The 27,739-nt window shown below is 45.0% G+C and overlaps 1 protein-coding gene across 11 annotated transcripts in view; it reads left to right on the top strand.

The window, feature by feature from the left end:
* LOC117808245 (partitioning defective 3 homolog B-like) overlaps positions 1-27,739 on the top strand; it is a 140,549-nt gene that overhangs the window by 98,488 nt on the left and 14,322 nt on the right. For all 11 annotated transcript variants that reach the window (XR_004630192.1, XM_034677874.1, XM_034677875.1 and 8 more), the window contains 4 exons: positions 38-142; positions 912-1,202; positions 9,863-9,974; positions 27,202-27,278. Coding sequence is in view for 10 of the 11 variants with exons in the window: in XM_034677874.1 (XP_034533765.1) it covers positions 38-142; positions 912-1,202; positions 9,863-9,974; positions 27,202-27,278 (585 nt within the window). In the remaining variant the exon portion in view is untranslated. The remainder of the gene's footprint in view (positions 1-37; positions 143-911; positions 1,203-9,862; positions 9,975-27,201; positions 27,279-27,739) is intronic.

Genomic DNA, 27,739 nt, shown 5'->3' with positions numbered 1-27,739 from the left:
TTAACATTGCACCTGTGTCCCTGTTTGTGCTCTGCAGGTTTGGAAAGAAGAAAGACGACAAGAGCAAAGACGCCAAAGCTGCCAAGAACAAACTGGAGGCTCTGAGTGAAGAGGAGCTGGACAGGATCCCTGAGAGCAACAGGTGAGAAAAGTGTGAACAAGCACACTCTACTTGAACAACTTAGCTTCCCATAAAGGTGAAACTAAAAGATCTGGAGCTCCCCGGCTGCAGGATAGGTCTTAATGCATGCCTAAAATCTGGGTTTGGCACATCTATCCAGACGAGTACCAATGCACAGCTCAATGTGTTGGCACCTATTGTAGGGGTGTTATGGCTTCAATGAGGGGAGGTAGAGATGCACCATCCATCTTTTAATGCAGTCAGTGCTCCTTCTAAGGCCTGCAACACACAAACATGGGAATAACTCATGCATTTGACTCCTGAGAGTGAAGGCAGCCCCAGGAATCAAGCATATAAGGTCTTCTGCATCCCGCACAGTCAGATATCCTGATTTAGGGTTTTGAAAAAGCAGGAGTAGTGACGCTCTTAGCCTGAAATGAGTCGTCTTTATTCTCTTTAAAAGCAGAGTTTTCAGAATGGACCCAGCCCAGAGTTTTTGTGTTGTTTTTCCCTGGTTTAGAAAAATCAAAACAAGAGAGATTTGCAACACAATGAAGTCCTGAAAGAGCCAGTGATTTAGCACAATCATGCCGAGCACTTGTCAGTGAAGTAAAACGCCGTGATTGACAACCCGTTTGACAAGTTGTGAATCATTCTGATGCAGCAGCATGCGCCCACCAGGTCCAACAAAACAAGTGCTCATGTGAATGTGCAGCACAGCCGTCTGTCACACAGCAGACTAAAGATACAGACTCCAACTTTAACTCCTAACACCTCTCCTGTGTTACAGCTATGATCCACGTTACGCCGAGATCCACGCAGGCCACCTCAACCCCGACCCCAACTCCTTCCCCGATGTCGAAGACGACGAGAGCGACCCCAACTACGCCCGCATCAACAACTTCCGCCAGGCGCCATCACCTCAGTCGTTTATCAGTCGCACACCCTCTCCTGCGATGCTGACAGGAGGTTCTAACCCGCTCCGGGCGTCATCGGAGGAGCTGGACCAGCTCTACGCCAAGGTCAACAAGCCCAGACCTCAGCCTGCTCAACAGAACCTGCTGCAAACGCAGGGGGACAGGTGAGGCGGGGGAGGGAGGGGCTGATTTGACCTCACTGCGGCTCTAATACAAATCTTTTTTAAACGTGTGTAACTTCTGCAGAGCTGGGTGTGTAGTCGTGCTCACACAAGGTCAGGAGTATTTGCACATATCTACATTCATGGTCTGTGAGGCTGGAGGATGCATAAAACATGAATGCATGCTTACACTGTCATAACACACACACACACACACACACACCACGCAGTAGTGCCATGCATAATTTATGCAAGTCATCTGTTATTTTTGCAATCTCTTTGACCTCTGTAAATCTTTAAAGTCTCTAAAAACATGATAATTATTTCTGCTTCATAATAACATTTTAAATGATATTCATCACCGGAGCTGCGTGTTTGGGGTCAGTTTCAGTTCCAAGGATAAAATATGGAGAACATTAACGTTCACGTGTTTTTCCAACCATTTAAGAATTCACTCTCAGGCCCGACCCAGCGACAGGTTATACTTTTATAAAGAGCACATCCTCTCCTTGTTTTTCATTCTCATACTCACAGTTAGTGGAAGAAAACACACTAAAAAATCTACATACAGAGTCTAGGTGCTGTGGTGAGAGCACAAGGTCGCATCTGCTCGGCACTCACTTCTATTTAAAGTTTGAATCACAGTTCGAATCCCTCCTCAGACCACCAGCTGCATCCTTGTCTGCTCACTCTCTGCATTATAATATCATTCAGCCGGATTCAATAACAGCCAGCCAGGCTTTGATACATATAGAGGCACAGAATGAATGGGACTGAATAATATATGAATGCATACATAGTGAACTTTGAAGAGGCCAGACCTGGAAGTGTGACTGAATAAAGAGAGAGCGTTATTTCAGGACACAACCTGCAGAGAAGCTTTATATGAGACTTTAAATCATTTTCTGAATCTTCTTCTCTGCTGCTGCACATGCTCAGTTGGACAGAGGACTGAAGACTGCTGCGGCTGGTCACAAACATCATGTTGGACCTTCTTGGTTTGCATGACATCATCGCCTTGCTGCACCATTAACCTAGAGTGGATTCAAACGACCCTTGATGCTGAGTGTTTGCATGACCCTGTTAAGGTTTTGGACTTAACCTAGTGAGTTCAAATGAAGAGTGATCTGCTTTGTCAAGACCTTTCTTCAATACCAGCGCAGGTCTTGAAGACAAAGCTTCAGGAAGGTAAGGATTAAAAAAAATGGAAGTGTCCAGGACAGCATCACTTCTTCTCGGTACACAGTTTTTGAAGTAACTCATCTAGTAAGTTGTTCTGTGGATGTAGGCTTCCTCAAATCCTTCTGCCTCTTCACGTAATCCCATCAGACTCCATTTTATTGAGATCAGGAATCTGCGGGGGCCTTACCATCTCTTCCAGGACTTCTTCCCTACGCTGAAGACACTTCTGAATGACGTTAGTTGAATGTTTGGGGTTGTTGTCCTTCTGCAGATTACATTTTGGCCAATCATACGCCTCCCTGCTAGTATTTGAATTGATGCTAAACCTGTTAGATGTGGTGTTGCACATTTTGCATGATCTGGAAAGACTTAAAGCGAGGTGCAGAAGAGGTGTTCTGCAGGTTAAGTATGGCGCTTTAAGTGAAATATAAGGACTTGCCTATCAGTGTTATCATTCCTCCATTTTATCAATTATAAACACAGAAGTTTCTGGAACCTCTGAGTTTGATTTGAAGCCAGTTTTGCATGCAAGAAAGAAAATGGGGGAGAATCTAGAGAGGATTCTTATGCAAATGTATTACTTCCTGTATGAAATAATACAGGCCACATTAAAACTTCCCTCAACTAAACTGCCTGACAGAAATTACTATTGACTTGCAAATCAAAAACTAAGCCCCAGACGCCCAATCTCATCCGGGGAAGGAGCGAATACAAAAAGACGGAGGGGTTGGACACGGAAAAAAGGAGACAGATGGGAATGGAAAGCAGTGACAGACGGAGGGACGGAGGGAAAAGAGAAAGCGTATAGAAAGAGGGAAGTAGAAAGCCAAGATGGAGGGAGAAAGAGAGAAATGGTGTTAGATAGGCAGAGTAAATTTGAGAGGAAAGAAGTGACAGAGGAGAAGATGCAGACAAAGGAGGAGGAGGGATAATTAGCCACAGTCTAGCAGGCTGACAGATCTGTTAGACCACTTTAGCTCTCATCCACTAGTGGTGGGTACTTCATTACCAGCCTGTTTTCTCTCCTCTCCCCCTCTCCTTCAGTCTCTCTTACACTCTTAATGTGTCACTTGTCCATTCTCCCTCGCTTCGCCTGCTTATAATGTACATTAGATAGTGCTGAGCATTAGCATGTCAGATAAAGAGCCTTTCTTTGACTCTGCATGTGATACAGATAAAGAGAAATGTAGTGTTCCTGCGATGAGAGAGGTCTGTTTGCACATTCTGTCTCTTAGAAACTTAAATTATAAGAAACCACCCCTGTAGGGAAATTTGTCTTGGACTCGAGTGCTACAGACAATATTTAACTGATAGCAGTACAGTCTAAGGAAGGATAACTCTAATAAATATGTTTCTTTGATTGACAGAATGCTAGTTTTACTCTGAGGTAAGTCCAAGCAGCTATAGTTCCCTTCCTCGATCACACCCATCACATCATCTTAACCGTCTGTTCCTCCTCACCTCCTGCGTCCTCCTCATTCACAAAGTCTGTACATCTGTTAAAACACACACGGCCAGCAGTGAGGTTGGAACGCCCGGGCCTTTCATTCACACAGACGTACACACACATGGTCAAAAATAGAGACACACACTGCCACCCACATGTAATATGTCTGTGAGGAAAGCCACTGTAGCCTAGCAACAACAACAACCGTGTGTGGTCCTGTGGGTTTTTCTCGCACTGTGCAGGAATCATAGGTGTAATCATACTTATTCTGTGTGTGTGTATAAATATATAAATATATGTTGAAGTGCAAATTCCAGAGTTCCTCCGAAGCACGCTCTCAGAGCTGGAGCATGCAAATTTAAATTGTTTCAAAGGGAACAACATATCTGTTTCTTTCATCTGTTACATTACGCCGTGATAACGATGCACAGAGAGGAATGAGCTCATTATGCTGCACACGCGGGATTAGGTGTGTGCTTGTGAAATCCTTAATGCTAATAAAGCTTTATCCGATTGTTTTTGAAGGTTAATGTGAATACTTCTGCGTGTGTTTGCATACTTCTGCTAACAGAGACATGCTGCCTCTCCCTCCCTCTCTTCGTCTTCTGTCAGGGCCCTCACCGGCGGACTCCCGGCTCTGTCTCCCTAATTTACCGTTGGACATTTTCATTACGCCGTCGATGGCAGGTGTGTGCTGTGATGGGCGTCACATTTGATTAGAGCGATGCTAGAGGCTGACCTGTGGAGAAAAAAGGTTAGCTATGCTTGTCAAATTTTATTAGCCAGAAGGCGCTCTTTGTTGCTGGAGCAAGAAACAAGGAGATGAGATGAAAGAGGAGGGAGAGAGAGAGAGAGGAGACGGAGAGATGTAAAGAGAGGGAGTTGGGCTGCAGCACAAAGAACACACCCCTTTAAAGTTTACCTGACACTGTGACAAATCTGAATCCCTCCAGACGGGCTCGGATCATCGTAGGAAAAACGCTACAAGGTCTTACGGGTGTAGCTTCCCTGCTTCTCTTTCAACGTCTCGAGCAGTGTTGGTTTTTCTTCTCCCTCCGCCATCTTGGAGCAACACTGACGCACCGTTTTCCTCCTCCACAGAGAAACTCCACATTAAGGCAGATGCAGAAACTCTTTCTCTGTGTTGTTTACTTAAACATAAATGCCTCGACTTGTTTTCCTGCACCTGGCAGAGGAAGAGCTCAAAGAGAGAAAGCTGGAAAACAACACGTCATTAGTGCAGACTGCACATTAAGTCATTTGTGTCTTCTTCTGCTCCTTGTTTGTGAGCAATTAAAGTTTCTGCTCTCAGGGAGCTTCCAGTTTCTCTTTAGTGGAACTAAAAGAGTTTTGGAAGCAAGAGTCGGGCTGAGAATAGATCAAGTTTAGTTTTGTGGTTGTGACTAAAAACAGAAAACAGATCTGGGATGAAGTCTGGTTTATGAGGTTCAGTCTCTCAGTGTTTTGGCGTGTTAGTTAAGAGTTTTAGTCCCAGTTAGCTCGGCCTCTTAGTTGAGAAACTGGACGGAGAACCAGAACGGAAGCTAGATTATCAACCTGCATGCAACTAGATTTTTTGTGTGCCTTTGTCGCTCATTTGTTTTTGCACCATTCACAATCAGGATCACAGACTTGTCCTTTGTAGGTCCCAATCTTAGTTGTGTGAACATGTCCTTTAAGATACTCAGAGAGCAGTGTTCAGGCCTCTTCTGGTGCAGATATGTCATCCCTGCTCTTCAGTGCATCACATCTCTGTGATTATCTTCGTCTACAGAAACTGTAGTTTGTGTCACAACAGTCTTAAAATGTATTTTCTTTATGTTTTCAGAGGAGCAGTAGAAAGGCTCTTTGTCTTCAGCCCGGAGCTCCACTGGGTTTCTGCACGACTGTAATCCCAGTACTCCGGGAAACCAAAGACTGACCACGAGCTTTGATGTCTGCTTACCTCCAGCATGCAGGCGGCGGAGAAAGAAAGTGCCTGCCTTAGCTGTTTCCCCCCAGTGTGTTGTGTTTAAATCAGCTGGCCGCAGCAAGAAGGAGTCGCCAAACTAGCCGGCGGCGGCGCACACTTCCTAATTAGTCTGCCCCCACACTGGTGAACACCACGGGATAGATGCTGTCCTCGCACTCTCTCCCGCTCGCTTTCATACAGCAGACAGTTTTGTTCTCACTCCAGTTCCCTCGCTCTTTCTTTCACTCTTTTCCAAGTTTGCAGCGCCGTCTGCGCGCCGCTGTTTGGTTTCTGCTCTCATTCTGTCGTCTGATGCATCTTTCATTTCCTGCTCCTGTGTCTCATCTTCTGCCTCTCTTCCTGCAGCCTCCATCCTCCTCCAGCTTTTTCTTCTCCCAGAGCGCTCTCAGATCAACGGGCATATTCAGACGCTCTGAAATATAGATGAAATATGATACTTGAAGGAAAAACACGTCTTGACTTAAGTGGTGTCAATTTCTGTGGTTCAGTTAATATAGCAGAAGAAGACTTTATTGATTTATTGATTGGCTGCAGTCTATTTACATGTTATATACTCAGGCTGATGCCCTTGTGAACTTACAAGACCTTGCTGCATCACATTTAGAGAGATATGAAGATGGATGTAGATAGATGCACATCCAACTTGGATCCAAATATGCATTTCTTTTTACATTGCTTCCTTTTTTTGCACAGTCACTGCTGCAAAATTTGGTGCAAGAAAAAACACTTTTAATACTTTAATATCATCTATAAAGTGAGCTATGTCCTGTGCACATTTGCAACTGATTTTCAAAAATAAATTGAGAGTGCCTTACCTCAAAGATGGCACTAAAATTCAGATAAAGCCTCATGAAAAGTCATGACCACTAATGCAGCCGCCATTGTCACCGACTGCACACGACAGGATTGAGAATTAGCCCCCATTCTTCATGTCCTGTGAGGTTTTCTGCCTCATTAGTTCATAATCATGCATTCAAAGAAAACAGAGGTATAATATTCAATAAATAAACCTAGATGTAGGACAAGTTACCAGCAGAGGGGGTTTCATGAGTCTCTGCAAACTGGCCGAGCTCAACCATCACATCTATAGTAGCAGGATGAAGTAGCAGGAGGTAAACCAGACACATGAGCACCCAGATTTGTCTCGTTCAAGGCTCACAACTCACCCCTAAACTAAAGCACGTCCCAGAATACGGCTGAGAAACTCCTGCTCTTAACACCGACATGATTATTTATTTTATTTCTAGACACAACAGCTAATTCTAATACAGCTGCTCCCCCTTTCCCGGTGTCACAGACAGTCTCGTATCACGCTCCTCTGTGGAAAAATCACAGATCACAAAAGCTTAACGCTGTTTTGTTTATGCAACTGGCCTCAGGCCTGCAGACAGGCAATCAGCAGCAGTTATTAGCTGCTGATGACAACAGGGAAGCCTACCTGTCTCCCTCTGAACACACACACACACACAGGAGAAGACACGCAAATGTGTGTGCGTAAACACATCAACACACTCATGTCTCCCTCTTCTGTCACTGTTTGGAAAGCAGCCTGCTGAATTGTCAACCTGTCAAAGTGCTACTCCACAAACCTCAACACCCCCCTCCCTCCCCTCCACACTCCCCCTCCTCCCGCTAATGTTTTATCCCGAATCAGCCTCAGTCTTCAGCCATTAATATGATAATATTTGGCGTTGTCAGTGATGGAGGCCGAGGCATAATGAGATAATTACAGTGTTGTTTCATTTGGAGAGCGACACGCACGCTCAATCAAAATGGCAGCTCTAATTACGGGCCGAGGGATTGGCTAATGGCTTCTGTAGAAGAGGGGCGAAAAAAAGCTTAACTTGGCTCTGTGCATTCGTTCTCTGAGGGTCTGTCTGCGTGTGGAGAGAGGCTGGTTTGCAGCAGCGTGAGTACGAGTAATAGGTGATAAGTGAATAAATAAATAATACAGGAGATTAAGCATGAATATCTTAACAGTAAGGCTCTCTGCAGGACACTGAGGGAGGAAGTGAGAGTGCAGAGATTAGTATTGATTAGCGGTGTGTGGAAACCAACCGGAACTTTTAAAAGATCTGTAAACTTGTGTGCTAACCAGGATTACTTTGTAAAGGGGAACAGATGAACTGCTAATTCACCTAAGGGATACTTAAGAGTATCATGTCATATTGTATACCTTAAAACCTGACATCATGTCTGTAACCCTTGTATTTGTTTGAGTCAGGTGTAACCATGTTGGTGAATGCTAAGTAATCATAGCTCTACAGACCACAGCACCTGTTAGCCAATCAAATAGACCACATTTGCACATTTGTCTGACCACAAAATGATCAGGCTGTTTTAACATGGTGCTTAATGAAGACCGGCTCACTTCTGGAGCCAGCCTCAAGTGGACAAACACTGAACTGCAGTTTTGACATTTCTATTTCGCTCCATTTATCAACCCTGGAGTTTTCCAACAAATATATTTGCACTTTGCAGATCAGCACAGCACTGAAGAAGTTTCTATGAGTCAGCCCTCTCTCCCCGCTGAGTTGTACAAAAGGTCGGCTGTATTAAATGAGGGTGCGTATACATATACGTGCACAAACACAGCGTTACAGTCGGTCCCGTATAGCAAATTACAGGAATTAACTCGCACATTTATATGTTCCCTCGGTTGTTTTGCGCACACAAACACACACTCTGAGCCTCCGCCAGATTTTCTAATTAAAGGCAGGGTCACAGGAGAGACTTAAACATGTAAGCTATGTACTTCACTAATGAACTTCTCTATCTGCTCTCTGTCTCTCGGCCGCGCTCTCTCTCCCACCACTCGGTCAATATCTGCCTGGAGGTCAGACCATTAGGATGTGAGGCACAATGCGGCGGTGATGAAGCCTGTGTGGGTGTTTATGTGTCAGACAAAGGCCTTTCAGGGTTTGAGTTGAGGAAGGGAGGCAAGTTTTTCTTGTTGTGTTACATTCTTCTGTCTGTGTTCGGATGTTTTCGTACAGTGTGTATCTCCTGGGGATGAAAATAACAGGATATCAGTGTCAATATTAGATACCCGTTTCCAATGCAGCCAGTAAACAAGATAAACGACAGCACTGTGTCATACTTTGGTTGCACATCCTGAGGGATTATGCTCACTCAGACGCACAGTTTCTCTTTGTGTGTGTGCGTGTATGCATGCAGCTCTGTACTCTCAGGTGTGTGCAGCTTATCGCACACAGAGGTCCAGTGAGCATGATGATGTTTCTCTTTAAGTTTTGTCCCCATTCTGTCCTGAGTTTCTTATCTCTTTCACCTTCTTTGTATTTGACTTTCTGTATTTTTTACCGTCACATCAGGGTCAGCGGGATCATTTATGCTCTGCCTCGCCGATGTGTCTGCAGAGTTTAATCGAGGAGAGCACTGCATTGCCCTGTGTGACTTTTAAGTATAAGGCACATCCATCAAACGTTTGTGTTTTTTGTTCCCTCCGTCCACCTTAGTTTTGTCTGTCAGCTGTAGAAAGTTCAGTCAAGGCCCTGATGTTTTCTCAGAGGCAGTGCTTTGTGGATATTATCTGTCTGCCTGTCAGTCTTCCTGAGCTGTCAGGGGTTGTGTCTGCAAAGAGAGAGAAAATAAACTAGTGGATATAACAAAGAAGAAAAGTTGATGCACCATATACCACCGTGCTTTTCTTCACTTTCTACATCCTGACTGAAGGAAGTCTGTTTGTCTTCAAATGAACAAAGAAAAGCACATTTAGATTTCACTGCTGGGCCTTCTTCAGCATATGTTGGAGTCTGCAATGTAGTCATTATTGTAAATGCACCTGATTGAACTTCTCCCGTTTGCCTTTAACACTCTAAGGTGTTTATTTACATCATCTGACAACATTACAGGTGGGACAGAGTGGAGTTGAGGAAAAGAGGTTAGCTTTTGATCGATTGAGATTAAGATTAGTCCAGATCCAGAACAACAACAAAACACTAACTACATAACTACATTGAACTACATAACCCAGGCAGTGGTAGACCAGCAACTCCCATGCTCTGTGTTGTAACATAGACCTCTCTGTCTGTCTCTCTGCAGTGATCCACGTCTCCAGGGGTTGCGTCGGGAGCACCAGCAGGCCCGAGCTGCTCCAGGCTACGATGAGCTAGAATCAGCCCGACGCAGAGTCCTGGACTACGACCCAAACCGGGTGAGTGTGCATGTGTGATTTTCATACCAGGATTTTGTTTTAAACCATAGCTCTTCTGTTTCTCATCTTTGAGCATGTAGTTTAAAATGAAGGAAATATGTGTGTCCTGGTCTCCTGGACACCTCGCTGCTCCTGTGAGCTCAGCTTGTTTTTCCTCTGTGCCTCTCAGGCTATTTCCAGCTCTCTTGTTAACATTTTAAGGTGCCTTGTGCCACCGAGGCGGCGCCCGCTCTCCTCCTCATTTAGTTTATGGAGAGATCTATTAGACCGCTGACATTTCCATCCACCCTTCCCTTTAGTTCTATATACCACAACCTTCTCCCTTTCTTATGCTCTTACCCCCTGGCCTTCCCATTTTTCTTCATGTCGTTGTCCTCCTCTACAAGGTCCCCCCTTCTTTCTTTCCCACAGAACAACAATGGCCTGAAATCTCTCACTGTTGTTGCCTCTTCTAGCCAAACTGCTCTGCTAAATGTCCTGTATTGATCAGGCCAGAGGAATCATTTCATTCGCCTGCGTACACTCTCAAACTCGGCATACTCACCATGGAAATCGATAGCCATTTATCAGGCATTTTAGAATAGGATTTCTTTAATAGCGTGCCCAAGGATGCAGAAAATCACACTTTGATCTGATCCACATTCACTGACTCTGGCTGCAGCGATTTGTGGAGGCATTTCCTAAAATGTATTTTTCAATAAATGACACAACAGAGCAAAGAGAGGAGCAGAGGCATCTGGGAAATATGGGATGGATTTCCTGCCAGCATCGCTGATACCCAATCACCTGACACAACCTGCCTCCTGCAGCGCTCGCTTCCTCGCTTATTGTAGTCTCTGTTTATTGAGCAATGAAGCCCCGCCAACCAGTCTTCATTAGACCCTCTCAGACACTCACCACGGCTGCTTTCTGAGAGCCTGAAGGGCTTCGTCACTCATTACACATCTCCTGTGCTGCTGCGTGTTTCTGCCTGGGTTCGACTCAGTCAGTATCAGAACTTTAACGTTATTAAAGCGCAGCAAGCGTGAGGCTTCACATCTTATCTGGGTCTTATTTTACCCCACAAAAGAAGGCAGCGGTGTCCACCTCAGAACGCAGCGGTGGGTTCCTCCCCTGAGGAGCCTGATAATGAAACACCCTGCACACAATCACGCAGACAGTGAGAATAGAAACAGTGAAACTCCCAGGAAGTAATATTGGTTCAAAATAAAAGCAGCATAGATGATAATGAGTGTTGTATTGAAGCACAACATGATAGCTGATTTATTTAATTCTTTTTTACATCTGGCTGCTGTTTCTTTCTGATAAAAATGTGCTACTTCAAAGCCCTTTTGAACAAAGGAACATATTTTAAATGCACAAAATCTAAATCTGCAAGTCTGTTGTTTGTTAATTGCAAGTAAATCCTTTCTCTTGTCAATGCCTCTTTAAAGAAGCCAGAGTGAAGCCTCTATGTAACTTTCTATTTACAGTGAAACTGAGAATCACCAAAGTCTGTATCAGCTAACTTTGGGCCAGTTTGCCGAAGGAAATTGATCCATTTTCTAGTCCATGCTACTGAAGTAAGCCAGAGTGAAGCCTCTGTGTAACTTACTACTTACAGTGAAACTGAGACTCACCAGAAACTGAACTTTCTGGAACTCTCAGTGAGTCTTTTGCTGCTTTGGCACACCTGAATGCCTGAAGCGTTCCTCATCGTATATTGTTGTCATTGTTGTGACATTCATAACCACCATAGAAGGCCCTGTGCATTATAAGCTGATGTATATTTACAATAAGTTCTAAGTATTCATGATAAATCAGAAGAACCTGAGTGTTTATATAGAAATATCTCTGTGAGACTAAACTCAGACGTAATTGAGTGCCTCAGTGTTTACGTTGATGGCTGTTACTCTTCAGGTGCTGACAAAGTGGAGTTAAAAGTGTCTATGTTTTCCCTCACCAGCACATCACTCCACAAACACTTACCTCCTCTCTCTCTCTCTCTCTCTCTCTCTCTCTCTCTCTCTCCTCTCTCTCTCTCTCTCTCTCTCTCTCTCTCTCTCTCCTCTCTCTCTCTCTCTCTCTCTCTCTCTCTCTCTGTGGTATGAGAGGAGCGTAAATGCACACCACTTGAGCGTGGCGCTCACTCACTCGTCTGCTTCGTCCTTGGGTGATCAGCCTTTTAGCAGCCGCCTCCATCACCACGCCGCGCTGCTCTTTTATACCTCTGCAGCCGTGAATGGTTAAAAAGGCTTTTTTTTTTTCTATCTCCGAGCTCTCCACACAAGGCCAGGAGAGCCGTTTCTCCCTCTGAGCGGTTTATGTGATTTGAAAAGGTGGATGTGTGTGAGACTAACACACTAACCTGAGCTGACATAAACAAAAGCAGGATAAAAGACTGGTTAGGATATCTATTTGCGTCTGTGTTTATTCTCTTAGTGGTTGTCTGGAGGTAGACTTTCTGTGTGTGTGCTGCTAAATCCAGTCTCCATGTCCCCGTCCTCATTTCCTTCCTCTTGCTCCATGTCTCCGTCCATCTCTATGTCTCTAATTTGACCCGTCGTCCGTGTTCCCTGTCTGTGGATAGGTCACACATGTAATTATGACAATCACACTGTCCTCCTCTCCCTGTCTATTTTCTCTATATGCTAATGATAAGCTCTCTGTAATGCCTTGATGGCCAATTAAGCTGCAGAGCTACACGGAGCGTTTCTCTTTATAGACTTTCTTTGTTCCAGTAGATGAGTCCGGATAACTTTGAACGTTGTTGTAGAGAGACTTTTAGATTTAATATTTAAATTCATTTACTGAGTATCAAAGCTGAATTATTTGTTAGACCTTTAAGGGAAATGTAAGTAATGCAGGGTAGAGTTAGAGGACTCTTACAAATGAAACAGTCAGATTTGTCCTTTTCTTTTCTTGCTTTAAGCTCTTAAAGTGCACTCTTACCTGAAATATAACATCCTCTTCTTCTGCTGTTGATTCAGTTTGAAAGATTTGCCTATTTCTGTTTTATCAGATTATGTATAAAAGCCTTTTAGTCGTCCTTTAAACCATTTATGCATGCTGTATTAACCTGCACATCTAGTAATGTTCCTTAACATGATCACTGTTTGGCATCTGGAGCCCACATTTCCTATTATGCAGCTGTAACCAACATTTCAAATGATCAATACAGGAAGCTACATGGGTTTCAAACCTCAACTCCAGTTTAGGTGAAATGTATTACCCTCTAGTTTTACCTCCACTCAGTTTTTAATATTTGAGAGCTGAACCAGGACAGGATTCAGGCTAAGTCTGGACTATAAGGTCATCAAAGAGATCAGAAACAGTCCCGTAGTCTTTGTACAAGTTCAGCACATCTAGCAAAATCACCATCAGCATGAATCATAATAAAAAAATGTTGGTTTGAATAAAAAAGGAGAGCTGACCGATCATCTGTAAAGGTTCAGTTGAAGACATGGTCCCTCTCACACATTCATGCATTCATCCTGTCCCTCACTCCTGGCCTACTTGCCCCCTAGTGGTGATTAACGGACATCTAACAGATACATCTGCACAGACTGACTCATTTACCTCCTCTCTGACACAGCTCAACACCTGCAGAGCCTCACATCAAACACACACTGTGTAGTTGTGTATTGTAGTGTGTGTGAGAGCGTGAGTGTGTGTGTGTGTGATATCTTTATTATAATGTAAATGGACTGTATGTGCAGCCAAGCTGACCGAGCAGAATGTGGTCAGCCGAGATGAGTGATGCCTCAGTGAACCAGAGGAGTTAAAAAAGTGTAACAAAGACACACACACACACACACACACACACACACACACACACACACACACACATACACACACACATACACACGCACACACACACAAACTCATGCATCTTATCTCCAACTCATTACCCTGTGAGTCGTAAACAACAGTGGCAGCACATGTGACACCTTAATGAACACAGAAGTCACAAGAAGCCACACACACTACTACACACTCCAGTCATTATAAAACACACACACACACACACACACACACACACACACACACACACACACACACACACACACACACACACACACACACAGAAAGAGAGAGAGAGAAACAGAACAAGTCCAGATACGACTTGTCATCCGTTGTGCAGCTGCTTTTTGTACTTCTCTCTAATGTTGTGTGTGTGGACATCCATCACCTTGATGATATTTTAATGTCACATCCTCAGGCTGACTCAATCTCTCCCCCCAACTCTCTCACTTTTTTCCCTCCCACACGTCGGCCATCACTTCATAAATAAACCCCCACATCATTAAGTAAACACGCACCGGCCTGTCACCGTGATCGATGGCCTACACACACCCGCAGACGCACACACACAAACACACACGCAGGCAGGCAGTGGTGATCTGTGCAGGGCGCTTTGTGTGCCCACAGGCGAAAGCCCCCGATGGGTTTTGCTCCTAGAGTCCTAATGAATGCACACATATTCATCTGAGCACTGATCCAAACCTCCGTCAGAGGATGCAGTCAGAAAGTTTGTGATGCATGGACTGTAAGACGTTAGCCGCAAGTATTTATTTGTGGGATGCAAATGTTAAATTCTGCTGTTGGGCGTTTTTACATAAGGCTCTATTGGGGTTGACTCGCTGTAGGAGCTATCCCCCATTGGCCACTTGTGGAACTGCATTATTTTTGCTCTTCCATATCCACTCCTTTCTTTGCAGCCCCAGTAACATCCTTCAAAACGTGTCTGCAGCCCCGGTGAGGAAACATATTGACATTTAGTTTTGTTTACTGGTGAGTCACTGCGCCCCAGCGACCGGCCATCGCTGCTTTCACCTGACAAGTGCCTCCTCTTACCGCACACCTTCTGCTGCGAACAATTCAGGCTCACTCACCAAACACACACACTCACACTGAGAACAGGTGTAATGGATGTGCTGGCAGCCCGTGCATGCTGTGCGCCTGCTGCAGGGAGGCTGCCACAAAAATGGTGTAGCCCAGCAGAAAGCTGCTTATAAAGACAAGAGGGAGACCTGAGGGAGAGAGTAAGAGAGGAGAGGAGTAAAAGGAAGGGGAGTGGCAGCCAGTCAGACATATGTGTGTAAAGAAAGGGTGGAAGAAGAGATGGAAACATGACGGAGCAACAGAGCAGAGTCAAACCAAATAAGACTTAAAGAGGAGCCTGAGGGGGAAGAAGGGAAGGATGAGAAATGGCACATCTGAGAGGGGAAGAAGCTGGCACAAGGAGGAGACAGATGGGACGGAGGAACTGACGGACTCATGGAGGCGCTGACATAAACGAGCAAGGGAATGAAGCGGGGGAGGAGGACAAACAAGGAGGGAAAGGAGGTGGTGGAAAGCAGTTCAGGTGGGGTCAGTGGTAGAAAAACAGGAGCTCGTCGCAGAGTGGGATATTAAATCTTTGCTTCAATCGCTCCTGTGCAGAGAAGGCATGATAAAATGCAACTTTGGTAGAAATCAGTGCAAGAACAGGAGAAAAGCTTCTTTTATCGGCTGCATTTCACTCAGAGTTTGGCCTCTAAGATAATGTGTCTCTGTTTCCTCTGAGGCTCACTCTATTTGTGCTCTTCTCTCCAGTTCAACACCACATTCCAGTCCTTTCTCTGCGGACGTAAAATGCAAGAGCAAAGTTTTAGAGTAGCACCAGCTGCAGGTGGTGGCACTGAACTTTCTTAGTGCACTACTATCTTTATTTAAAGTTATGTTTTTGCACTTTTATATTTTTATTCTGAGAGGACGGGAAGGAAAGAGGCTGCAAACCCAGGCCGCCTACTTGAGGATGATACCTCTTTGCATGAGACTTAAACACTAAGTCAAACCATCACCCCAGTGGACTACTTTGTCATCTTTCTAGTTGTACCGCCATGATTTTTAATGACAAGGTAGCAGCAGCTCAGCTCACAGCGCCCAAATCCCTGCCAAAGAGGGTCAGACTCTGATTTTGCATGCTCTGCAGCTTTTTTTTACCTGGTTTGATCAACAGGTTGGTTTGTTAGAGGTAGAGAAGCCTTCAGATCTCAAATTCCTCTGTTTCAGCTCAGCTCGCAGCCCCTCCTGACATCCTATGTCCAGAAAAATCACTCAAGATTTAACCCCTGCAAAAAAATCTAGCACCTTTTAAACAGAGACCTCAGCAGGGTTGTTCTAAGTGTAACGTTTATGGCCTGCTTCGCTGCGAATGAGAACGCAGGGAACAGAAGGGTAGAGGTTGCGCGAATAAAAAGCTGGTGGACTCTACTTAAAGTTGTATCACTGACTTTTATGAGGCAGCTCCACTGTTCTTTATCTCTTCCTTATTTATATATTTTCTTGGGATGAAGCTGTAGATGTAACCGTCCCACCGTTGGCTCATCACACCTGGCTCAGATCTGAGGTATAAATCAGAGTTAGAGCCATTTTCATTTGGCAAAACTCTGAGTCTTCCTTCCTTCCTTCTTTCTTTCTTTCTTTCTTACCCTCCACTCTCACTCGTTGAGTGATCATAAACTTTTCCAATAAGCTGATATGATGCAGACTCACAGATGAAGATGACTTGGAGAAAAAAAAAGGAGCGTGGGAGGCGGAAATGCTCGTTTGTGCATATGGAAGAGAGTGAGGGAGAGGGAGCAGCTGGTCCGGGGGTGTTTCTCTGAAGGAGGCTTCGCTAATGTTAGCCTAATGTTGGTGTTAATCAGGTTAGCATATGCCCTGTGTGTGTGAGTGAGTGTGTGTGTGTGTGTGTTAGAGAGAGTGTGCTCATTTAAGGTTGTACCTGCACTGATGGAGAGGACAGAGAGAGCCAGCACCTTTCCCCCATATGAAGTTAGATTAAAGGGGAATTCCGCCACCTTTTAACCGGGGTCATTTATAGACACAGGTTGTAACATTTTAAGAAATACTTTCGGTGCATTCAGATTTATCAGCTTGAAGTGCTTCTAATCCGTCTCTGATTGACATCAAATCTTTCTGGCATCCTTACAGACCGTACTTCTGCAGACATGCACCTTTTTGTCGTGCTGTGAAACAGCTATTGCATTGTTTTCTTGAAAGACACCAGACTCTATTCATAAAAACTGTCATTCTAGCTTGCAGTAGATGGAAGTTGGTGGTTTAATGCTGCAGCCAAGAGCGTGTTTTGTGTTCGGTTGGACAGGCAATGTCTTTGTTCTGCAAGGTAGAATGACTTCTTCTGTAAATGGAATCCAGGAATGAAAAGGGATGACTGTTTCTGGTTCCCAAAAATGGATCTTACTCTTTAAAACTTGTCTTCCTCTGCAGGGAAGCTTTGAATAATGTTGTCAGCTTTTCAGCAGTTAAAAAAAAAACATGTTTCTTCAACTTATTTTTGCTTATTTGCTACGAAAAATCCATTGTTGTCGGCTGAAGCACTCCATTCAGTCCCCAAAAGTATGTGACAATAGGGCCTCAGATTAAAAACACATGAATTCCTCAAACAGGACATATACAGAAACACAAAGACCGCTCCAAACGTTATATAACCAACTTTTAAGAGGTACCACGCCACAAGCATCTAAAATCTCACCCTCCACACACACTCGGTCACCGTCACAGGGCTGTAAACCCAACCAGAGCTGCATTCAGATTTAATTTCTCTCTACGACGCTCCAGTCAAATCCAAGCTGGCAGCACACTCTGAAAACTTTCTGAGAAAGCGCCGTAATTAGAAGAACTACAGACCCGTGTTTCCTCCTGACCCCCTCTAAGATCGGCATGAAAAATAAAACACACACACTGCATTTTCAGTCACACACACACACCAGCAGCATCTGTCCTGATTAAAGGCCGGTCCTGACTCCCTGGGTCCGGGCTCGGTGCTATTCTGGCCCGTGTAATTACACACGCAGCACCGCAAGTTAGTGTTTGAATGGTACAACCTAGAATTACTGTGAACAAGCTCCTGTGACCTGCTCCTGGAAAACACGCCGAACAGGAGGAAAATGATAGAGCAGGAATAAGACTGGAGACGATGTCATGGAATGAAAGCGAGGTGCAAAGATCGGTCCAACTTTAAAGCTGTGTAGTTTGTTATTTTAGGGTGGCAGGATTATTTTAGGTCCAGGGTTGGGAGTGAATGAGGTGACACCTTCTCTGCATGGGTTGCCACCCATTTCATGCTCTATAAATAACAAAAGCATCGCCTGAAAGTCTTACAGGAGTTCTTGTTTAAACATATATAAAGCTGGATATTTCGGAGCAGCTTTTTCCCACTGAAGAGAAACCAATTTATGGCTAACTTTCACATCCATGCAACTTCTCAAACCACTCCATCATAATCTCCTCCTCCTTCTGTCCATATTCCACCATTTTCCCCCCCAATACACAATTTCTGTAACGTCCTGCACTCTTTCCAAACAGAGCCAGTCTTGACTGTCCTCTATGTTCTATTATTAACAAAGACCCAACACCAAGACAGGATAGGATCCAGTCCCATCTTCCAGACAGGACTCAGTCTGATCTCATCTTAATCCACCATGAGCAGAGCACTTTGCAGCATTTAGCAAGTTACACACATCTGTTGGAGAGGGGGATAGAGGGAGGTTAAGAGAGAGAGAGATGATAGTGATAAGACAGATAGTCGCTGGAGTCTGGCACGTCCACGGTAGAGATCCAGAGGAACCTACGAGACAAGGGAGCTCAGGGACTCCAGAAAGGTCTATGGTTAGTAACTTTAATGGGACAAGACTTAAAGTAAGAGACAGGCAGAGAGAGGGGAGGGAGGCGAAGACAGGATCCCATCTCTTCTCAAATCGTGTAAAATTACTTCTCAGAATCAGCAGTCAGGAACACGAGCACGCCGGCGTTTTGATTGATGCAACACAACAGACACACATCAGCTTCTAGCATCGGTTACTTGCTGATGGCTGACGATTTTAAAAAGTGCTGATATCAGATCAATACATCATCTGTAGTTCTTTAGACTCCAAAGATAAATGTGATGCCAGCTTCTACCTCCAAAGACTGCAGAGACAGAAGAGCCATGACAGTGACTGCAGGGTTTATTCTCCGCCGTGATTCCTGCATCCCATCATACTTGCTGACCACCTGGTTTGTTTGACATCCTCTCCTCTTTCATGTCTGTGTTTGATCACTGCCAACACTCCTCTCTCCCAGCCTTAAACACACACTCAGGCTCAGACTCCTGCACAGGCTGAACTCTTGCTCGCACTCCGGGGAGACGCAGAGACGAGAGCGAACATCTCAGTCATGCATCGTGTTTCCACGCGCTGCTATCAAGAGTTCCCCCCCCCCCCCCCCCCCCCCCCCCCCCCCCCCCCCCGTTCACGTATCACACCTTTCTCTTTGCAAAGTCACGATGAGGGATTCCATCCACGGACTCCTCCTCTCTGTCCTTGTCTCTCGGCTCATCCCTGAGGCTCAACACACTCGTCTCTTTCGTTTTAAGTCTCTTCATTCCAATGCCGCGCAGCAACCGGGTGTGGATCTTTTTGTTTTTTCCACCCTCCTCTCCCTCCTCCCCATCTGGGCCTAGGAAGGCCTACAGGGACTGATTTGGTGTGTGTCTTTATCCCCGCAGCTTGTCTCTGGCCTACAGGCAAACTGCAGAGTGTGATCCGTCTGCAGGTTTGATAGAAATCTCCCATTCTCCTCCCCACTTGTGCTCGCTCCCACTTCAAAGCTTGTCACCGCTTGGTGTTTGAATTTAAGACGGGGGAGTTCAGCGGGGTCAGCTTGTAGTGTGCGTCTCTCTTTTGAGGTGCTACTGCCTCGCTTCACTAGAGGAGTTTGGGTCGCTTTCAAGCCAGACTCGGGACCGCAATGCTGATCAGGGTAGAGCAGGAAGTGTACAGCAGAAGAGAACACAAACTGAAGTAGCTCCCCGTCTGACTCGGATGTTGTTTTTCTCTAATCAGACAAACAAAAAGCTTTTAACGGAGAGCTCTGTTGGGAAAAATGTTCAATATTGATATTTGTCATCATATGTTACTAAATATGTAGTTAAAAATGTACATTTTTTGTAGTTTCCTTATACTAGAGGCATTTAATTTGTCATGTGAGCTGAGAACTGCGGACTGAAAAGGCTGGAAGGTCGATCCATTTCCATTCAAATCTTCAAAACTTCATCATCATCGTGACTCGTCCTCCCTCACTCAGACCTCAGTGAACAGCCCCCTTTTAAGACCAGAGAACCTCTTCACAGAGGATCTGGAGTTGCATCAAAGTATCTGAAGGTCAGTCACGCCACCCTCACGACGTCTGAGCGAGCGTGAGGAGCTGGATCCGCTCTTCAAAGCCTCCGTCACTGGTGGTGGCGTCAACCCCCACATCCTCAAATCTGTGACAACACACGAGCGAACACACGAGCGAACACACACGTTACATGACTGTAGGAGAGGAATAACAAACCTGCTCTCACTGACTCACACACACACACACACCCTGTGACAAAGCTTTAGGGGCACAAGTACACACAAGTACACACACACGCTCTCAGGGGTATTTGGATGTTATTTCAGTGAGCGGCGGGGAGGCGAACAAACCTGCAGAGGGGGAAGAGGAACATGGACACAGATTCAGTAAATAAACAACACCCCATGGCCACTGCCACGGCCACGGCCACACACACACACACACAGACACACACATGGAAGAGCTTTAAGATGCAAGTTGATTACAGCTTCACAAAACACAGCCACGTGCACGTCCTCCTGGTTCCCTAATACTTGGTTTGGTGGACCTCTTTGTGTCCAAACTTATTGTCTTAGAGCGTGTCGTTCCTGTTCTTCTCAGCAGGTGTGAAACATCCCTGTGGACGTGTTCGTGCTCTGCTGACTGTAAACACTTTAAAAGTGTTTGGACTTCATGTCAACAGTTTGAAATTTAAAGACTGGGAAATTGTATCCGCACAGATAAAGTAGTCAGCGTGGAATTTCACAAATTATGTAAGAGCAATAAAAAACGTAAACATTCGTTCAGATCGCCTCAAATCAACTTTATCTCTGTCTCATTTGTTTTGGAAATAGTCAAAAAATACAACTTATCCTCCGTTCTGTTTGTTCATATGTCTTGTGTCTTGTCTTGTAAACGGCGTCTTATTCCTGATAAGCTTTCTTGAACTTTGTCTTCTTTTGAAACAGCTCAGTCATCAGTCAGTTAGAGAAACAGAAGCAGAAAAGGCACACTATATCCTGGTTTGGAATCACTAGAACAAAACCATGTGGCAGTAAACTTCTGTCCATCATGATTGGCTTGTCCTCTGACAGGATTGCTGTGATTCTTTTATGAATGAGAGAGCTTGTATATTTCTACTTACTCAAAGTAATGGCATAGTTTGTACTGAACAAGATACTTATATTGTGCACAAAGAATACTATCTTGAGCATGCAATATTATCATCTTTAAAGATCTGTCATTGTGTCGTTGAATCTTACTAGTTAGTAGCTTTAAGTTTTCACTCAGTGCATGTTCACCACATTCATAATAAGTCTTAATATGAGTGCGTTTAATCACTCTGGTGCAATAAATCCATCAGAATGTCTTAATTAAATGAATGAATTCAGTTGAAAGTCCAAAACAAAACAAGTCCAAACGTTGTTGTTCATTAACGGTTCAGTTTAAATGAACAAAACGTTGTTTTTCTGCAGTTAAAGTGTGAAAATCTCATTAAATGGAGAGGCCGCTAACGAGCTCTACCTGTTACATCCTCACACGGGAACACTAAACCGTCTCTCTGAGTTCTGATCCCGACTGTATGTAAATGTAGACGCCGTCCTGAGGTCAGGAGTGGAGGCCCGAGCAAACACTAACAATGAGCACAATTACCAGCAGATTGGCCCATTACCAAAATGGACTGCATTCCAGTCTGAGTGTGTGTAACCTTTGGTCCCTCAGTGTGTGTGTGTGTACCATCTGCTGCTAACGAGCTCAGCGTGAGCGGGGTCCAGGTGTGGGAGTGTTTAGTGTACACTTGGGGGGCCGGTGAGCCTCCTGTTTGAGATGAAACACACAGAGCCTCGGAAAGCAGTAACCTTCATCGCCAACAGGCTGCACCTCACGACGGAGCGAACAAGAAGCTCTGACCTTCCTGAGATTTAGTTGTTATTATTTTGTGTCCACAACAGCAAGGCATACTTCACAAGACCAGTGTATATTTAGAAATCTGTTTGAGGAAATAAAAGAGAGACACCTGAAGAAGGTGAAAGGAGGAGTGTGTTTGAGCAAACCCCTGGAGATGTTCCAGCAGCATGTTGCATCGTGCAAACATGCAGTCTTGTGTGTAAGTCAGTGTCCACAGTCCACATGTTCTTGTGTGGGTGTGGTTTCCTCAAACTGTCAAACATCAGGAGGCAGCAGCGTTCAGACTCGGCGGCTCAAAAGTTTCTCCTCAGCTTTGTTTTTCCATCCAAGCGCTCACATCTTGAAAAACTTCTGTCACTTCTCCATCCTGTGCCAGCTCGGTCCTCTTATCTCCCACGCTGGAGTCAGCATCACCTCATCGAGAGGGAGGGGAAGAGAGGGAGTGTGGATACGGGACCTGATCCACGTCACGGTGCCAGTCGGATGCAGGGCGTGGGGGTGACGTTGCCAACAGGAGGTGGTCTCGGGGTGCCAGGCAGAGGCTCCGTGCTGAGCGCAGACACATGCTTAATTAGCTTCTGAGATGGATGGAGGGAGGGAGAGCAGGATGGATGGATAGGAGGAGGGATAGATGGCATTACAGGAGGCTAATTATGCCATCTGAAAGGAGGAGAAGTGGTTTGGAAGAAGCAGATCTGTGCATCTCAGCCGCAGGATGAAAGCGGCGCTCAGGCGTTGTGTCAAAGCACTTGGACTCTCATTTGAGGCTTATTGTATTTATGAGCATCGCAAATTTACAGCAAAGCCAAAAGGGCTCCAAGAAATCCATTTCCTGAGCTCCGGCAATACTTTCTGATGAATGCGACAGCTGTGCTGCTAGAGATGATTGCTGTGTGAGCGTGTGTGTGTGTGTATGTGTGTGTGTGTGTGCTCCAGCACGAATCATCTGGCACTGTCAAAGCTCGGCTCTCTAATTTGGAAAAATGGAGAAGTGACTTTCTGCTCATTCACAGTCACACACACGAGCCAAGTATTCTGTCAGAGCGTTTGTCAGCTGGTGGATTGCAACTCCTGCAATGACTCGACACAATTATGCACTTTGAGAGCGTGTGTGTGTGTGTGTGCGGCCGAGCTGAAGCTTGCCTGATTCCTCTGATTAGAAAATATTAAAAGCAAATCGAGCATCTGCTGATTGTGAGTTTTAGATATCACTGATGAATGCACGAGGCCAAACGCAACATGAACTCTTTAAAACTCCTCCAATACGACTCACTACGTGCAACTTTCATGACAAGAAAAGGCAAATCACGGTTTATTTCCTCCTCTAAAAGGTTAAAAAGCGAAAAAAAGTATTCATCAGAATCCTTTAAATGTGTTGAAAAGAGACGTCTGAAGCACCAACTGCTGAAGACGTATCTGTTCTCTAATGAAATAAAGAATACGAGTCGCCAGATCCTGCAGGAGAAGTTATTTCTTATTTGGATTTGTGAAACTGAATGTGCAATTTAAGTGTCAAAATGTTCCTAGGAGAAGTGGCGTTTGAAAGAAATGGTCCAATATTATCTTTAAATGCTCTGAGGAGTTTTTACTGATGATGAAATAGTCTCAGGCTGATTTATTGGGCTTCAGGAAACAAAACTCTGACGTTAAGTTTCTCTTATTTTTAGCTTAAAGAAGCAGCAGCCCACGCACATGAGGTCCATCATGCATCTTTAGTTTAAAGTTAATGAGGAAGCAGATTGAGTCCCTATATCAGACAACATAACCTACATACTGTATGTATCAGGCAAGCTCAGCAGAGGTACGATGTACCGCTTTGACCACAGGGGGCGCCAGAATCAACACAAACCTGCTCCAGCTCTCGTCACATCAGAACCCAGAATCTCCACGGCCTCTCTCTCAGGGTGGGGAGTGAGAAATGGCAGATTCAACCGCAGTGAACTCCAAGTTTAATAAAGTCACATGACACTCGTGAGAAGAAGGAAACTCCCTGCTGTGTGTGTGTGTGTGTGGGTGTGTCTCTGTGTGGGTGTGTGTGTGTGTGTGTGTGTCTCTGTGTGTGTGTGTGTGTGTGTGTGTGTGTGTGTCTCTCCGTCAGCTCCCGTCTGCTCAAGACATTAACTCTCCCTCTGATAACCGTCGACGCACAGCACATAAACATTACCTGTCCACACACACACACACACACACATGCCGCTGTGTGTGATGTCATCAGGTTCAGGAAGAGGACGTGAACTCGCGTAGGAATAATGATGTCATCACCGCCCGCCCGCCGCCACTTTGAGATCTCTGCTCTGAAACCGTCCTCCTCCTCAGACGTCTGACTGCTCGCTTCGCTCCCAACCCGGGTGAATTTCATTTCCCTGTTTCACCAGTTGCCATGGTGAGAGTGAGACTTGTTTTGTGTGTTTGTTTACGCCAGTGTGTGTGTGTGTGTGAGAGAGTGTGTGTGTGTGTGTGTGTGTGTGTGTGTGTGTGTGTGTGTGTGTGTGGGAAGCCACAACAGTATTACAAGGCACATCATCTGGCACTGAAGCTCGATGTCTAATTTGGGAAAATGGGCTTCTGCTTGAAACACATCCATACAACAGACATTTATAATAAACCTGTGAGTGTGTGTGCATGTGTGTGTGTGTGTTTGCATGTGTGAGTGTGTGTGTGTGTGTAAGTTAATAAAGCAGACCCCTGGCTTCAGGCTATTATGTTAATACAATCATTGGACAAAGAATTCCCCTCGTTCTATCTAAACACATATTTCCTCCCCTCCTCGTCACTCTCTCCCTCTCCCCACGTCACGCTCAGAAGATGTATTACACCTTGTTCAACACACACACACACACACACGCATCACACACACACCCGCTGAAGGTCTTCCACCTGAGTCCCCGCGTCTTGCTGAGACTAATGTCCCCTTTACCTCACATTATGCATCTCTTTGCATAATGACACACACATCCAAAGATGGAGCATTCACTTCCCGACATCATATTAAAACCTGCGCACCAACACACAGACGCCTTCCCTTGAGCGCCATAATATTACCCCTACACACACACACACACACATGCACACACGCACTTTGGAGCTCCAGCCTTGAGTCTGATGTGCGCTCCCACTCAGAGACATTACAGCTCGCTACATTACAGAGACATGCTAATGATCTCTGGTAATGTTCCGCGGCTCCATCGACATGCAGGATGAGTCGAGCTCATATGCAGAATGGTCTGCTCCCTGCGCGGACTCATTTAGCCTCTTATAGAGTGTGTGATATTAAATTCTGTGTATGCTGGTCTTTGATAGCCAGGATCAAACGTGTCTCTGTTTGCCTCTTTAGATATCCGTGTTTGCGTCTGCCAAACCCGTGATGGCTTATGTACACACGTGCATGTCAGTTATTGTACATACGGCTGCCTCTGTGTGTTTGACCGTCATACTGGTGTGTGTATGTAAAGCTGCAGGGGTGAACGGCGTGTTTGACCGCTGAAATGTCCACTGAGTAAACAGCCTGTGTTTGTATGTGAACCCAGATTACAGATAATTGAAACTGTATGCTCTCTCTCCCCCCCCTGCCTCCCCCTGCCTCCCTCCTCGCCTGCCTGCAGGGACGGCCTGTTTAAACCCACTTTTATTGTTGTAACCAGAGATCATACTCTCTCTCTTATGCAACTACACTTAAAGAAACACATCTGTTCCTCTACATATTTGCTTTTCCCCTACTTTTCACACCAAATGAGAATGACGGCCTCCCTACGATGGTCTGCAGACGAGAAATACACCAACTGATAGCAACCACAACCTCTGATTCAAAGCGCTAGATTACAAACTTGTCTTGCAGGACTCCTGCTTTCATTAATAGTGAGTGTTTGTGTGTTTAAAATAATTCTATATGCTTAATGTTTTCAGTACTCTTAAAGAGAAAACACCAAACAATGGAAAGAAGTCATATCCTGGAATTTGCCGCAATTCTGCACCTTAAAATCGGACAAATTTGCTATCTAAACTCCGCCCCCTCTTGATTCTTATTCGTCCTTGATGGAGAAGCCACCTTTATGAGTGCAAAAGCTGGACTATCTTCAGCAGATGCAAAAAAAGAGTGGTAGATCTTCGCACTTAGGACACTCAGGGCTGCAAACACTGGACTGCGTTGGTTTTGCTGCGAGTGCAAGAATGCAGGCTTCAAAGCTTCTATGCAATAACCTATGTATGACGCCACTGAGTCTACGTCCATATTTTATACAGCCTTTGTTTAAAACAAAAAAGTGACACATCAACAAACTAACAGGTCTTTGAAATGGTTAAATAAATGAGCGCAGGTTTTAATGGCCGTGTAGAGTGCAAACACCACTCGAGGTGTAAGTTCCTCTGCTTATTTCTTCAGGTTTCTCCTCTAATTTGTCACCCATCTGTAAGTAATCCTAAAGAGCAGGAGGTGACCGAACAGAAGTTGATCCTGCTGAGACCAAGCTGAGTAAACTCCCTTCCCTCCCCACATGACGCCTTAATCCACAGCTGTTTACTAGCGAAAAAGACAATGAAGAAGAAGAAGAAGGGATTGTGCTTTTTGTTCTGCTGTTTGGGTGTTTCAGTTTGGATGGAAAATTACCTGATAACACTTTTGTGTACACACTGTTTTGAAACTCATTCCCTTGTTTGGGGATGTGGCTTTCATCAATCACTTCCTGGTGTTTGCAGACCCGACTTTGGAGACCCCCCTTCACAACAGCTCGCTCTGAATGTAATTTCTTCCTCATGTGACTGATGTGTTTGCATGAAACATACACACACATGTTCTTTGGAGGGGCACAGTGCTTACATGTAATCCCGTGTGTTTACGTTACCACATTATTTCTTCCTCTGTTGTTTTGTCGTTTCCACTGAAGCCACAGGGCTGAACTCGAACACATCAGAGCTTTAAATACTTCATATACATCCACAGTTAAATATCCAGCTGGGTGAAATATGACTGAGGTTAAAAATAAAGCCTGAGGACATGTGTGGGCTCCAGCCACAGCCTCTTAGCTCCTTGAGCAGGCCTAACATCTGCACAAAGCTCATTTAACGTGTTTTCATTCACATTAAATCTCTTCCTGAAAGACCTCTGGTGAGGGGGGTGTGACTTTAAATGACAGTATCTTGACTTTGTACTTGTATGAATCCAAATTTAAATGTCTCGTCATGTGTCCCCTCACAGGTGGCCCCCAGAGGAGCTGAATCCCGCCCTGCGAGAGTCTACGAAGAGGTTGACCGTCAGTACCCCACACAGCCCAGGTGAGACCAGTCTGTTAGGGTCCTTTTTTCCCCTCAGTGCAGGAAATGAAGGGATAACTTCTTGCCCCTCCCTCTCTTTGTGTCTCCCCTTACTCTCTCTCACACACACACACACACACACACACACACACACACACACACACACAGCACAGACTAATCCTCTTTGGAGCTTATAATTAAATCTGGAGTGTTTGTCTTGGGAGTGTCTACTCATCCCAGGAATAGGAGCGTTCAACTCTCCGGAGATTAGGGCACAGGCAGGAGGATCTCTCTCTCTCTCTTTCTCTCTTTCTCACACACACACACACACACACACACACACACACACACATAGAGGATGCTTTTCAAAGGATGTATAACCTCTAGTGTGTGTTTCATGGAACTGCACACGCTCTTTCCATTAACTATTAAAATGTCCTCTCATCAACTTAGCCTTGTACACAAACACCTCTCCTCTTCCT

Source organism: Notolabrus celidotus, chromosome 24 (assembly GCF_009762535.1).
Source record: "Notolabrus celidotus isolate fNotCel1 chromosome 24, fNotCel1.pri, whole genome shotgun sequence".
Classification (NCBI taxonomy): domain Eukaryota; kingdom Metazoa; phylum Chordata; class Actinopteri; order Labriformes; family Labridae; genus Notolabrus; species Notolabrus celidotus.
Note: the sequence above shows the minus strand (reverse complement) of the source record. Positions and strands in the feature narration are given on the sequence as shown.